Consider the following 14,125-nt stretch of genomic DNA (forward strand, 5'->3'; position numbering starts at 1 on the left):
GACAACAACTGGCAAAATGGCCACCCTGATTGGTGTATAAAAATGGGTAGATTTTGCTGCTCAACTCATAGTTTCTAATTAGTTTTTTCCCCATCTAATTACACAAGCAAGGCTAAATATTAGGCACACTTTTCAAACAAACACTAATATTTAAATGCACAAAAAAATTGTGTTAATGCCTCTTAGCATACATGGGGGGAAAAACACCAAAAAGGAATGGAAAGAATGTTGCTCCAAAATGTCATAGGAAGAGAAAGGATCAGGTGGCGTGAATGAATCCAAAAGTCAAGCACAAGCAAACCCGCAACTGTCTGTTTTGTGCACAGTCATCACCACAGTTTGGCCCGAGTTAGAAATGGTCCGGTGGTCTGAGTCAGCGAATAAGTGGAGGATCACCACTGCAGCGTGGAGCTCCTCCATCCTGGCACAGATGCTGACACAAGAGTGGATTGAAAAGAAGAAGAAAACCAAAGAGGGGAGCTGTTATGCTGGAGGTTGGTGGATTCTCTTTCAGCCCCCAAAACATACGCATGATCAATCATAGTGAAGCAGGAGTGACTTCCCCCCGGACGTAATGACTCATCAGCCATAAGCCATCAGTTATATTTTATGTAATACTGTATTGCATACTTTAAGCAAAGCCTCTCAGTGCGTGCACTAAATCACGCAGGGAAGGCTGAATGGTGCACTAAAACCACACACAGCTCTTTCAAACCTATTCAAGAGACTTGATATAAAATGCTCAAAGGGTATAATGCAAACATTTATAAAGCATCAATCTGATTAGGATGTCTTTTCCTCTCATTCAGCTATCAGAGCAATATTCGTCTTGAGTGTCTCATCGTCGAGAAGGATCCTCTTTGTCATTCTTTCACAATATGACCTGCACAATCCAAACAGGTTGGATTCAACAGAAGCGTAGATGTGGCCGGAACCTAAATCTATTATATTTCTGTTGTGCTACATGGCTACTTTTTTCCCATATAAAATGATACAAAATCATTCCACCGTACTTGTTGAATTGTTGGCCAGCGTAACAAAGGATGCCAGCAAATCACAATACGATACACGGATTCAGAAATTAAAGAAAAAATGTGTTGTATTTTTTTAAAGTGTGCTTTCATCCGATCATAATATTTAATTAAGCCAGCAGCAGTTACAATTGTTCATGCTATTTATGACAGAGGCCAACTTCAAAATAAAATATTTCTATCAGCGCCTTGGGACGCTTTTATTTTGAAGTTGTTCCTGGCAGTTGTGGTCGTTTAACAAACTGTCACCACCAATGTCAACAACACGACGTCCTGAAATCAAGCTCAATCACTAATTGAGGATGTTGAAAAATATACTTAATTATGATGACATTGTATTACACGGCGCCTGTTGGCAACATTTGTTGGCAGTTCCAGCGTTAGCGAGTAGCTGCTAAGTGCTAACCACGTTGGTACACTTTTATTTTTAACTCTTTGACTGCCAAGCATTTTCAGAAAAGAGGATATGTGGGTGCCAGCTGATTAAGCATTTTGACTGATCTTTCAAGGTACACAGAAAAAATTTTGTTTGGACTATGGAAACACAGATACTACCTAATAAAAGATTGAACTCTCATCTTTCATCAGAAATAAATAGTTTGTTTCTACCTTATTCTGTTCTTCAGTAATCAACAATAGAAATTAGGTTAGTTTCACCCAAATGCTCTGTTTTGGACCAAAATACGGAGAAATCAAGCTTTTTGTGAAACGATATTATTTCATGCACTCTAGTTAATTTGACACCTTTTTTTTTCCATGAATGATGCCACAAACATCTAAACAGTGCTTTACTTCTGTAAAACACTACCACCAACAATGAAAAAGTGTTTTTTGATAGCAAAATACGTTTATTTACATTCAACAGTGTAACAATTTGACAAAACAATTTGGCAAACTATTTACAAATGTGTGCAACTGTGGTACTATTTACTATTGTGTGGATGTTTCAGCTACACAGTTTTTCTTTTTGTGAGGTATATTGTGTAAAACTCCCCTGCGTGCAAGGGGACGCAGCAGGATTTGCACCACAGATTAGTTTCACTGTGATTGCCCCTTCGCGTGCACTTTCTTGCCGGCCTTTTTTTCCGGGGAGTAGCAGGTATATACTGCAGTGTGTGTTTGGCCATGTTGTCATCAAGTCTACTCTCAGGATCATGATACGGTGACCTGGTGTTACGTCTGGCTTCCTCATGTCCTTCGGTTCCTATACCGAGTGGTAAGAGATGTTCTGATCCATCTTATCCACTCCATTCATGGTGGCATCGTAGTCCAGAACCAGTGTCTTCTCCATGATCAGACTGTACCCACTCCTCCGATGAATATGCATTGGACTCGGGGTACTCTTCATCGTCCGATTGAACGTCCGCCTGTGCGTAAGTGCTCGTTTTCCGCCGTTAGCATCGCTAGCCGGTGAGGCTTTACGACGCGATCGAAGCCGCCGCGTCAACGCTTCCAACTTCGGCGTCAACCTCGGAGTCACCATCATCATCATTGTCGTCGTCATCAATGTGCTCTTTAGCATTGGTCGATGCTTTTAGTCTTTGAAAAAAATGCTCAAGCGTGAGCTGCTTTCAACCGGTCGCCATTTTTGCTTCCTCAGCCACTCTCCCCTCAACACTCTAGCTCCGCCTCACGTCTTCTACTGACGCCTACCCGATCTTGTCCAAAGAGTCATCGCTGCCATCTAGTGCCCAAAAATAGTCATTATACTAACTCGACCTGCTTGATACTTTCAGCACAGCTTGCCAAGGCTTTCCTCCACCCGTTTCCCCCCCCCACCCCAAAAAAACAAAAAAACATAGTGAACGTCTTTTAACATCTTTGGCGGCACCCATTTGGATTTTACTAAACGTTATTAAACTTTTTTGGCGGTCAAAGAGTTAAGTTGTTCATGGCAGTGTCGTGGCGTAATTGACTTGACTAATTTTTCAAAATTGCTAAATAAATTTAATTAATAAATTTCAATCACTAATTAAGGACACACACAAAAAAAACATCATAATTTTATTGTATCATATAACACCCGTTGCCAGCATTTAGTGGTGGTTCCAACCAACCAAAAGAAACGGATATCATTTTTGGACTCTGGAGGCTGGAATTATCAGAAAGCATGAAAACATCTTTGGCGCTCAAAAAAAGAAAAAAAAGAAAGAATTGTTGGCCAGTGTAATAAAGGATGCCAGCAAATCACAATACATAAATGCAGAGGGGGAAAAAACTGCTTTGATGGTGATTTTAGTGGATCCATTATACTCGGGTGCGTGTTATACACATACTGGATTTTATGGTAGTCTTTCTGACAGCATCGATCAAAACTGAGCAGGACAGAGCCAGTCTCCACCCCCACATGACTTTCCAAATTAGCATTGGATGCTAATGAGACAATGAGGAGGCCTCAAAAACAAAGTCCACTTGAGGCTGGAGGTGCAAAAGGATAGATGACACATTCACGGGTAGGCAAACAGATGAATGGGCCACCATCTCGCTCCTGCAACCAGCTATTTCCCTCTGACTAAAAACAGCACTTCACATTTGACCAGCAGCGAAAGTAATCACTGCAGACCTGAACAAATAGAAAAGGTAACAGCTCGGACTATCGCTCAGGGGCTTCGAGGAGATAACACCGCAGCCAGTTAGCAGAAATGCATCCCTGTTATTCTGGAGAAAGAGCGGCGCTACTTTGTTTGTAAACAAAGTAACTGTTGAGACATCTATTGGCTACATATATCCAGCAGGGAAAGCTGGAGGTGTGTGAGAGCCACCAGTGGATTATTTTTCACAAGCATCACAACCACACTGCTGATTTGTCACAGCCCAAAAAGTCAGAATTTTCCTCCCTCACGCACCATAAACAACCACTGTGCGGTTCAGGAAAGATTTCACAAGAGGAGGCTTCTTAAAGCAACAGTAATTTCATGACGCATCTCATGCTGACAGCTTCTGCAGCATGAAATGAATACATACGAGAGCAGTGTTTTTATTTGATTCATATTTAAAGGTTGTTTTTTTTATTTAGTTGTTTTATTTGTGCATTTGTTTACTTTTATGATGCATATTTTTGTTGTTTTAATTTCCATTTATATTATTTTTTAATCAAATTTCTGAATTTTATTTTTATATCCGTTCGTTTATTTTTTATTTGGGCAGTTTTGGTCCTCCGTACAATAAAGGCAGGGGGGAAATACACTAGAGTGACCTGGGATTGCTATGCTAATGATGAAAGTGATAAAACTGTATTGTCAAAATAATTTCAAAACTTAATTTATGATCATGTTTACACATTTAATTTGGCGTGGTGACAATGCAACTTTGTAATAAATGGAATGTCAGTAAAGATGTATCTTGAAATTGATTATTTGATTGAAAAATAATAGAAAAATAATTTGCATATGATACAGTGAGTGAGTGATAAGGAATACTTAAGTCCAATTCATGAGCACCCTCGCGAGCAAATTTTTGTCTGAAGACAGTATGCATAAGCATGCCCAGTTATAACTGCTGTGGTCTTGGCAGTTTTATTCCCATTAGCTAATTAAGTTTAATTATATTAAACATCATCAAGTATCAAACGCTAATTACAAATCTTACAGTCTGAGTCCACTGTAGCGCCGATCTCAGCCGGCCCTGTGAAATTAAAAGCTCACGGTTCTGGTGAGCAGGACGTTGCATCATCATATCATTGGCTGAAACACTTCTCTCTGAATATCTTTAAAAATATAAATATCTTTGGAGCACTTATCCTTGAATTCACCAACAAGCTACGAACACCTTGGGCTGGACTGCTATCTGGCATACAGGGCATTTTTGTTGAGCAAGGTTCCGGCCGGTGTAAGTTAAAATGTCAGTGGCAATTTGTTTGTGCCAGTCCAGCCCTGGCTACATCCTGTATCAAAATGAAAGGATGACTTTATTTAACATATTGTGCTGAAAAGTCACACTGCTACAGAAACCCAAGGGCAGCCTTAATTCCTTAAATCGATATGGACAAAGATTTAGCGGACATCTCAAGATTAGATAATCAGACATGTACACGCGCACACACCCACACATGATGACATCATACACATGCTCTTCCACTTCAAAAACAAACCACATTAACATGACTCAGACAAATAACCCGTACCAGAACAGCAGCTAATCCCCACTAATGGAATACTGTAAGCGGTTGCTCACAACTGAAACTAGGAGAGAGAGAAAAAAACTCAGCTAGGATTGCATGAAAGCACATGGAAAGAACACGGAGTCGACTGTACATGGGAGATGAGGAGATTAACCTTCATAAGAGTGTTTCTGTGGTCAAATGGTAATTTAGTTATATTCAAACTGTTTCACGTGAGTGTCGCATGTTGGACCTAGTTTACAGGACCAAGAGTGAATAATACACATATACGCACACAGGCATATATAAACAGTAACATTCTGCTTATGCATTCAGTAGCGCAAAATGTAAGAAAGAAGACAGTCAGAGGCAAATGTCCTTGAATGCATGAGTCATATTTGACCCAAATGGACAAATCTGACTCAGATTAGCCATTTAAGTGCTTTAAACCTGTCTATTCAAATACAATGTGCAATGGATTAGTCTAAGAATAAATCGAGTAACAGATGGTTTGATAAAGGAAGCAAACGTCAACGGAAATGCTACAACTCAGTTTCGTATGTCTCAACAAAACTGTTATTGTCTGACTGGAACATAACATGGCATCTGGGTATAATATTGACTTGATATGTTAACTAGTATTTTTAAATGTATTATTCTAATTATTATGCCTTTACATTATGTATTACACGTATTACACTACACAAGAAGTCAAATGTACATATCATCACGTTTTTAAGCTATATGTGTATGTGGCTCATTCAAAGGAATTCAAATTATGGTTCATAAATTATGTCTTTGTTAGGTCAAATATGTATTAACATAATTCTTCATTTAGAAAGATAATGTTTACTGGGCAGCGCGGTGACCTAGTGGTTAGCACATCTGCCTCATAGTCATAAAGTTCTCAACCCCAGGCTTCCTGTGGGGAGTTAGCATGTGGTCCCCGTAATTATGTGCGTTTTTCCTCTTGCTTCAAGAGGAAGTCAACCTTAAACATTTCTTGACAATAATATGTTATATGTGACCTCACAAGTCTAAACATGATTTTCTGATTAATATTGCATTTGTGGAATATGAGTTATGCAGCAAAAAACAGCTGCTTTTTACCACATATTCCACTAACGGAATATTAACCAAAACACCGTATTTAGACAAGTGGGGCTGCATAGATCATATTGTTGTCAACAAAAAATAAATTGGAGGTTGACTTCCCCTTTCATAAAAAGGCCACATTAAATTTACTAGAAAACTAATAACTAAACTATTTTCAGTTATTCAGAAGTTCGATGTGAAATTTGTAACCAAAACGATTTGTTGGGGCAGGTTGTAGGATTACTGTACAAAAATCAGAGTGGAACAGAAACAACTAAAACACCTGACACCTTCTCGACTATTTCGATCGATAATGATTTCCCAGTCAGAGTCTCCCATCCCCCTTTGGGAGAGCTGTTTGCTAACCAGTCCCAGGTCTCGCCCCTTTAGTGTCCCCTGCTGGATGGATGGCTGAGACGGCGAGGGCCAGGGGTTGAGCTGCTCAGGCTCTCTAATTGGACACTTTGGCAGCCGAGCCAACGAGGTGATTAGAATAAGTAACAGAAGATCACCAAGAAAAATAAATAAACATGGCTCTAAAATTACAATTAATAATTAAAACGTGACCTTTTATGGGACAAACAATAAGAAAGACATTAACAAGAGAGTATTATACATTTATTTAAATAATTTCTAGGCTGGGTGAGGGGGTGTTCCCAAAAACAGATGTGCACCCTTAAAATGGTATTTATCAGTTATTTATTTTGGTAATAACACTGCAAAAATTTAATTTTTAGAACAACCTACATTCAAGTGATGTGTGGTCATAATAATCATAAATCTGGGCAATGGAGAAAATCTATGAATAGCAAAAAAAGTAGTGTGGGAAGTGGGTGAAGTCAGCACTGATAATTACAACCATGGCAACAAAAGTCAACAAAACCTAAAGAATGTCGTAATTCATGACAGAGGTTATTTAGCATATTTATTTACCTTTCCATCTAGGACGGGTTTAAATGTTAATTGCATGATAAGAAGTTAGAACATACCTATAAAGGATTTTGTGTTTGCTCAGGAAGAACAATTTCAGGGAAAACCCTACCAAAGTTAATTTTGGCTTAGAAATAAATCGGCAGTCACGGTCAATCATGTGTCATCATAATATAGCTGTGTGCATGATGTTATTTACAATACATATTCATTACGACTCGGTATTTGTGGAACAGGGGGGCCAAAAGTTTCATTTCTTATAATGCCGCATGGGGGAAATAAAATGGAGCATTAAAGCCCTGGCTGAGGCTTATTTACTTTTCCATGAATCCTTCAACTGGGTAATTGACAACTCTGCAGGGCTGACTTTATTCAGGCAAGAAAAGCAAATATCAGCCATGCACGGAGAAGAGAAGCCCAGAGGGAACTAAATACCTGCTGAAACACTCAGCGCGTACGGCAGCAGTCAACTAGCTTTTATACAATATGTCTGCTCATGTAGCGTTGCAATTTCACTTCCTTTTTGCAATATTACCAGGTAAAGCCAATTTGCTTTGGGGGAAAAAAACATCTGAAAACATCTGACAAGTAAAAGAACCACGTTTTGGGGGATCAGTCACGACAGTGTGGGAGCGGAGCATTTACGGGCCAGTAATTTCGCAGAACAGCATCTTTACTTTGAAACTGGTTCTGGGAAAACGAGTTAAGGTTTAAGCAGCAGCGGCTCCTCTGTGGTTCCTCTGTTGTGTTTTTAGCACTTCAAACCAAATCACCAACGGCCTCATCTCAAGCAAAGCAAGAACTGAAGAGCAGCATCCAGATCTGAAGAAAAAGACATCAAATTTCCAAAATGGATTAGCTTATGTTGGGGTCTGGTTGGTAGTCAAGGGAACATATTTGAGTTTAGGAAAATTATAGGGTCTAACCAAACTTGAGAACTGCAAATTACACTTTGGATTTGGTTGTGACAATACAGCCACTTTAATGCACCCCCCCCAACCCCCTTATAGTTGCTGAGACATTACATGCAGACACCGTCAAAAGACCGCAAATTTGGCACAACCCTTACGGGGGGGGGGGGGGGGGGGGGGCAAAAGTTAACCCCCCTCTGAATTCAGCCTTTCATGAGGAGAGAAGAATAAGAACGAAGGAAGGGACCAACAAGTCCACATATGTCAAAAAAATAAGCTGTGATAACAAGGGAGGAGAGTGCCAAACAATCTGACAGCCAACAAGCCCCAAGAAAAGCCCAGACAAACAGTAGGCAATGAAATGCAAAATAACTCTTCTTTTCCAAGTCAACCTTAAATATTTTTTGACAATAATATGTTATGTGTGCCCTCACTAGTCTAAACATGACATTCTGATTAATATTACATTTATGGAATTTGAGTTATGAAGCAAAATCCAGCCGTTTTTATCCATCTCAGGGGACGGCCATTTTGCCAGTTGCTGTCGACTGAAGATGACATCATAGTTGCTCAGGGAGCAGGCAACGACCAATCACAGTTCAAGATTGTTTTTATTTTTTTATTTGGGGGGTGGGGGGGGGTCGACTTCCCCTTTAAGTAAATAGCACAACAAATTTCAAGGACAACATCTAGTTGACTACAAATCTTGTCATAGATAACAAACACACTTAAATGTTAATGATTAGCAACCTCGGGATGGAAAAAGTACACAATGCCTCCTGGGAATCAAAAAGCTGTCCCACTTTTGGAGCATTCAAGTTTAGAGTCTCCACAACTTCAGACTGTCTTACCTCAGCCGATCCTCCTCCTTCTTTCTCAGCTTCATGTCCCGTTGGACAACTTTCAGGACATGTTCGGCCTCGTCGTCCGTCAGGCCGGACAAGTCCAGCCTCCGGCCCATTTTCACTGGGCTTGCCACGCTGAGCTGCTAGTGCTCCAACACAGGATGATGACGATGAAGAAGATGAGGAGGAGGGAGAGCAGGTGGAGGAGGAGAGGCACTAGTACACTGTTGGCTGGTACAACCCTGGAGAAAGATGAAAGGATAAGACAATCGTACAAAGAGATACATATATATATATATATATTTATTTATTTATTTATTTTTGTATCATGAGAGAGAGTAAATATTTAACTTTCAATTAATATTTTAATTATGTATACTTTGACTCTAGTGCCTGAAACTTTTATAGGCGAGATTACATTTCATTTGGGGAATTGGTCAATTTCAAGGTCAAATTAGAGGGCAAAAGGTCAAGATAAAATATGCACCAATCGTCTAAATTATTATTCATTTGGAATCCTTGTTGAATTCCCTTTCCAACAATACCTATTTTGTGAAGATTGACCCGGGATTTCCTGAGATAAATGGGTTCAAAGGAACATGACCACGCCCCTTTAAAAAAAAAATCGAAATTCACCAGGCCGTAGCTCCCAAACCCCTGCTCCGATTGACCTAAAAGTTTAGATATATTGTTGTGCCATCACTCTCAACAAGTGCACCAAGTTTTATTAATTAATTTAAATCTGCTTGGTTATTGGTTACGTGGTAAAAATTCATACATTTGCACAATCCAATGAAATTCAATACAAGATCTGATAAATTGCTAGAATAAAATATATAATTTAGTTAGACTTTACACTGATCTGATAGACTCGATCGGGATTGGACGATATTTTGCATTTTATGAATAATCGGCAATAGGCTGTAATGGTTTAATTTGATTGATCAATGACGACATTGACCGGCTCAATGAAATAAGAAATTACATGTTATATTTAATGTTTTTCAGGATTCTAGGGAGATTTTTTCCCACATACATTTCAATTGTCATCAATTATATGTGGATTTTTGCTATTCCTGGGCTGGCCCATAAGAGTAAAACCCTAACCGTAACCCTAATATAAAAGTGTTTTAAATAGATATATTGCTCCATCTTCTGATCAAATCGATGATCTATTATCGGAGGGGGGGTGTATTCTTGATGGGTGATCTGCCGAAAAATCTATCGCATAAAGCCTAATTTTAGTTAAATATACCTAACAGTGCTACTAAATTAGGTTTGCTTGTTTGTTTTTGTACAGTCACTTTTTCTACACAAAGAATGCATACCTAGTCATTTGAACTTGTTTTTAATTTATATTTTCATTATTTTCTCTCCATCTGGTTTGAACAACAACAAAAAAATGCGCTCATGCAGGGTCATTCATCTTGTAATTTTAATTGAAAATGGAAAACGTGATTGTGACTTTGTGCCATTGGATGATCTTAATAGGTAAGGGTGCGGATTATTGTAATCTTTGGAAAGGCAGAATTTTCGATACAGCTCTTGTATTGGGCCTCATTAAAATGTTCTGGCCAGCGAGTTCTTCCTCAGGACGAGGGGAGATGGACAGGTGAAAAGGGAGGAAGTGACGGAAGGATGACGACAAGCACACAGAAAACAGACAAGGGGAAGGGCACTGCAGAGACAGATGAGTCCATGGCCAGATGTAGAAGGTCCATTAACCACAGTGTCCAAACAAGATGGGAGTGCACTTGCAGAGGGATGATGACTCTGAAGGCCAGACAATTACGCTCAATCTATTATTGGGCCGATAGCTTCATCGACTAAGTGCCTCTTCTATGAGCGTATATCACTCATTCCTTGAATTGGCCCATCTTAGAGGAAACAATCTACTAACTTTGTCAAAAAATTATTATTACAAAGCAATACTTGACCTAGGTGTATTTTCCCATCTCTATTCATTTTTGCATTAAGCCATAAGCCTCTAATGGACTGTGTGGGGCATCTCAGCACTGAAATCAAATTGGTTTAAATTGACCAAGTGACGTCATTTTGCAGAGAAAGCATCTCTAAATATTGTTTCTTAAGCCATCATCCCATCTCAGCCTGACAGATTTATCCATGTGTGAGTCATTTGTTTCGGTTGGGAGTATTAGCGTGATGGCAAACCCGCAAGGACGCGCGCGCGCACGCAAGAAAGGAGTGAGTGAGCGAGCAAGCTTTTGTCACATTGTCAGCTCCGGAGAAGATAAAAGCAGCAACATCTCAGGATATCAGGTATCAGGCGGTGCGCGGTGTAAATAAGGACGGTCACAGTGGCATTCACACACGCTCCTCGCTCAGACGCTGTGTTGAGAGACGTTGCCCTTTGCCTCGGGAAAAGGCCAACTCTGACACAGTCATATTTCACAACTGTTACACACTTGGCGACATGTGCGTGTACACAGCAAGCAAGCACAGCCAAGTGCTGCAGGTGCTATGTTGTGAAATAAAGCTGTATCTGCACCCCGTGATGTCATAAAAGAGGAAGGGGGAATAATGATTGTTTTTAATGGGAGAATTTCTCCCTGAACTCCAGTTTGGAAAACAGTGTCATGTCAAGCAGAATAAATCCATATAAAGGAATTTCTATAGTGGGGATCTGCGTTTATGTAAGTGTGTGATGTTAATGTCAAAGAATGATATGAAGTTAAGACTAACTCTCTCAGGGGTCCCAAAACATTGCGGCCATTTGCTGCCCATGGGTTGATATTTTATGGCCCCCTATTTGACATCAAGTGGGTGTTTTGTGTGGTTTATACTTGTTTAGTTTTTTGTTTTGTTTTTAATCACTTATTGTCCACCATAGCTCAGCAGCTTTTACCAAAATGTAAGTCTGACTTTGGAAGGAAAAGCTATCCTGTCACCCTTTCCCAGTCATATCCTTTTCAAAACCTGCCGTGAAGAGCAAAATTGGTTTTGAGAACAACCAATTTCAAGGAGAACTGGACACAGAATGATTTTTGTTGGACACAGGCACACCCAGAACGGCTTTGAATGCATAGAAAAAGTTGCAGCGCTCAAGAAATTAGATGTCATTACTCAACAAGGCAGACTGATGAGTATGTAAATTAGAGATGTTCAATACCACTAGCTCACACTGTTGATACAAGACATTTTCTCAAAAAACAATGACAGATCATTTTAAAGGACTTGTATAACCCAATATAGAATTTTTACATAAAATTGCATAAAATAAATGCCAATTTTCTATTATGTTCTTTTCCATTTTTTGTGGCAACACACGTTTGTCACAGTTTAATTCAAGTGTGACATCTTAGTCTGACCACTGGTTGGCACCCACGCAATGACGTGCATGAAGAAGAAGAACTAATCTGATTATGTCATTCATAGCAGTCTGCTGAGCTGAAAATAAGAGAGGTTGGAAACTGTGTATAAAGTAAATAAATAAATAACTGGTTGTTGAGAATTACAATAGGCCAATCCCGAATGTCTGGAACGGACACAGATAGTTTTATGTTGGGCCGGCGTTGCTATCTGTGGCAATCAAAGCACTGATTGGAAGCTAGATGCTAATGCTATCTATAATCACATCAATGCGTGTGTGTCACAAGTAAATCAGAACTTGCTAATTTCTCAACCAATTTCTCATGAAGCTCTTTTTTTTTTTGTCAATGGCAAAGAGAGTGCTATAAATACATAAAATGCTTATTTTTCTTTTCGGTTTTAGTGCGGCCTATGAACATACATTTGAAGCTCTTTAAACAATACCATAGCACCATTCATTGTCTTACTGTCTGTGTCTTACCTCTCAGCCTTATTCATTGAAGATTAACATTAGTGCTTCACAGCATTGTTACTATAATGGCCCAAGTCATGGATACTGCTATCAGGTCCCTCTTGTGAAGTATACACCAAATACACAGCAGCCGCATAGAGCAATGAGAGGACCAAGCAGTCCAGCAAGGTACAGTCACCATGACAACATGAAAGGAGCATGCTGGAAGAAGTGATCGCAAGTCTGACAACTTATTCAAATGAGTCTGAGGTTTCTATAGCAGCTTTAAGGGAGATAGGGGATTTTTTTTTTTTTTATACATTTTGAGTACTGTCCAGAAAATAATTGTTTGTTTCATAAATCTGTTTGGGGGAAATATTTAGCTACAAAATTCAATGAAGCAACATTTATGTATTTAGATTGACAATGTAGTCATTTAAAAGTTTTGATTCAAATATCACACTTGTTCTGGAATGTACATGAAAAGTCTCCAATTTGTTTGTATTGGATTCTCTACTTTTCACCGTGTGGGTGAGAAAAGATGAAAAAATGCCAGCAACACACTAAGAGCTCGCCAGGAAAAGAATTTAGAATGTTGGAAATTTGTCCACAGGCTAAGGTTTCACAAGTCCCCCAAAAATCGAACTTCGTGCTGCAGGACGGATAAAATGAGGTCACGCTGAGGCACTTCTCAAGAGAAGGTGAATTTGTTAATACTTTAAATAATGGAGAATTCACACAAGAAAACACCAGCTCGATCTAAAGCCTGCTCAGGACGGCGGTCATGATGAAATGGCAGGTGCAGCCAAGCGCTAAATGAACTGCTTGTTTGGACCAACTCTGTTGGGTCAGCTGGTAAAAGTCACAGGGTAGTACATTGAGAGCAACACTGTAAGCACTTCTTGACGCTTCAAGGTTCTATCGACAGGACATAAATTAGTTTTGGCAGCAGAATGAAATGACTCAATTATTTGAGCAATGGTGAGAAACCGCATCTGTCTAAGCTTAAGGAATGCGTCATCCAATTGATTTTGAAAGATATCCAACACTAGGATAGCCAAAGTAGATAACTTGCAGGTTGAATTGTAGTTTGAAGCCCATTACCAGTCAAACCTTTAGAGAATATTGCCCTGTATCAAATAATTAACTATATTGATTTCATGCGAAGTAAGGATAATGAAGAGGTCCTGCCATCCGCCTGGTATGAACATTTGATTGACAATGACAATTCAATTCAATTGTTCAACGCGACAAGTCAAATAGTTTACACTATTCTTATTCATTCCACCAAGGAGATTAGGTCACACACGTCTTGCTTGCTTTCTGTCTGTGGGATTACACAAAACAGGTGAAGGGTGCCGTGGGCCGAGAAAGAATTCCAGATTTGGTGCGGGTCAGTAACCACAACACAGACCGAATTTAACATCGGATAA

The 14,125-nt window shown here is 39.5% G+C and overlaps 1 protein-coding gene across 4 annotated transcripts in view; it reads right to left on the reverse strand.

The window, feature by feature from the left end:
• Nucleotides 1–14,125, reverse strand: part of LOC147155618 (rab effector MyRIP-like) — an 86,661-nt gene that overhangs the window by 71,554 nt on the left and 982 nt on the right. For all 4 annotated transcript variants that reach the window (XM_086066317.1, XM_086066316.1, XM_086066315.1 and 1 more), the window contains exon 2: nucleotides 8,918–9,153. In XM_086066317.1, the coding sequence (XP_085922443.1) occupies nucleotides 8,918–9,027 (110 nt within the window). In that variant the 5' untranslated portion in view covers nucleotides 9,028–9,153. The remainder of the gene's footprint in view (nucleotides 1–8,917; nucleotides 9,154–14,125) is intronic.

The sequence above is a fragment of the Leptonotus elevatus genome, chromosome 21 (assembly GCF_054856555.1).
Source record: "Leptonotus elevatus isolate MCC_2025b chromosome 21, RoL_Lele_1.0, whole genome shotgun sequence".
Lineage (NCBI taxonomy): Eukaryota > Metazoa > Chordata > Actinopteri > Syngnathiformes > Syngnathidae > Leptonotus > Leptonotus elevatus.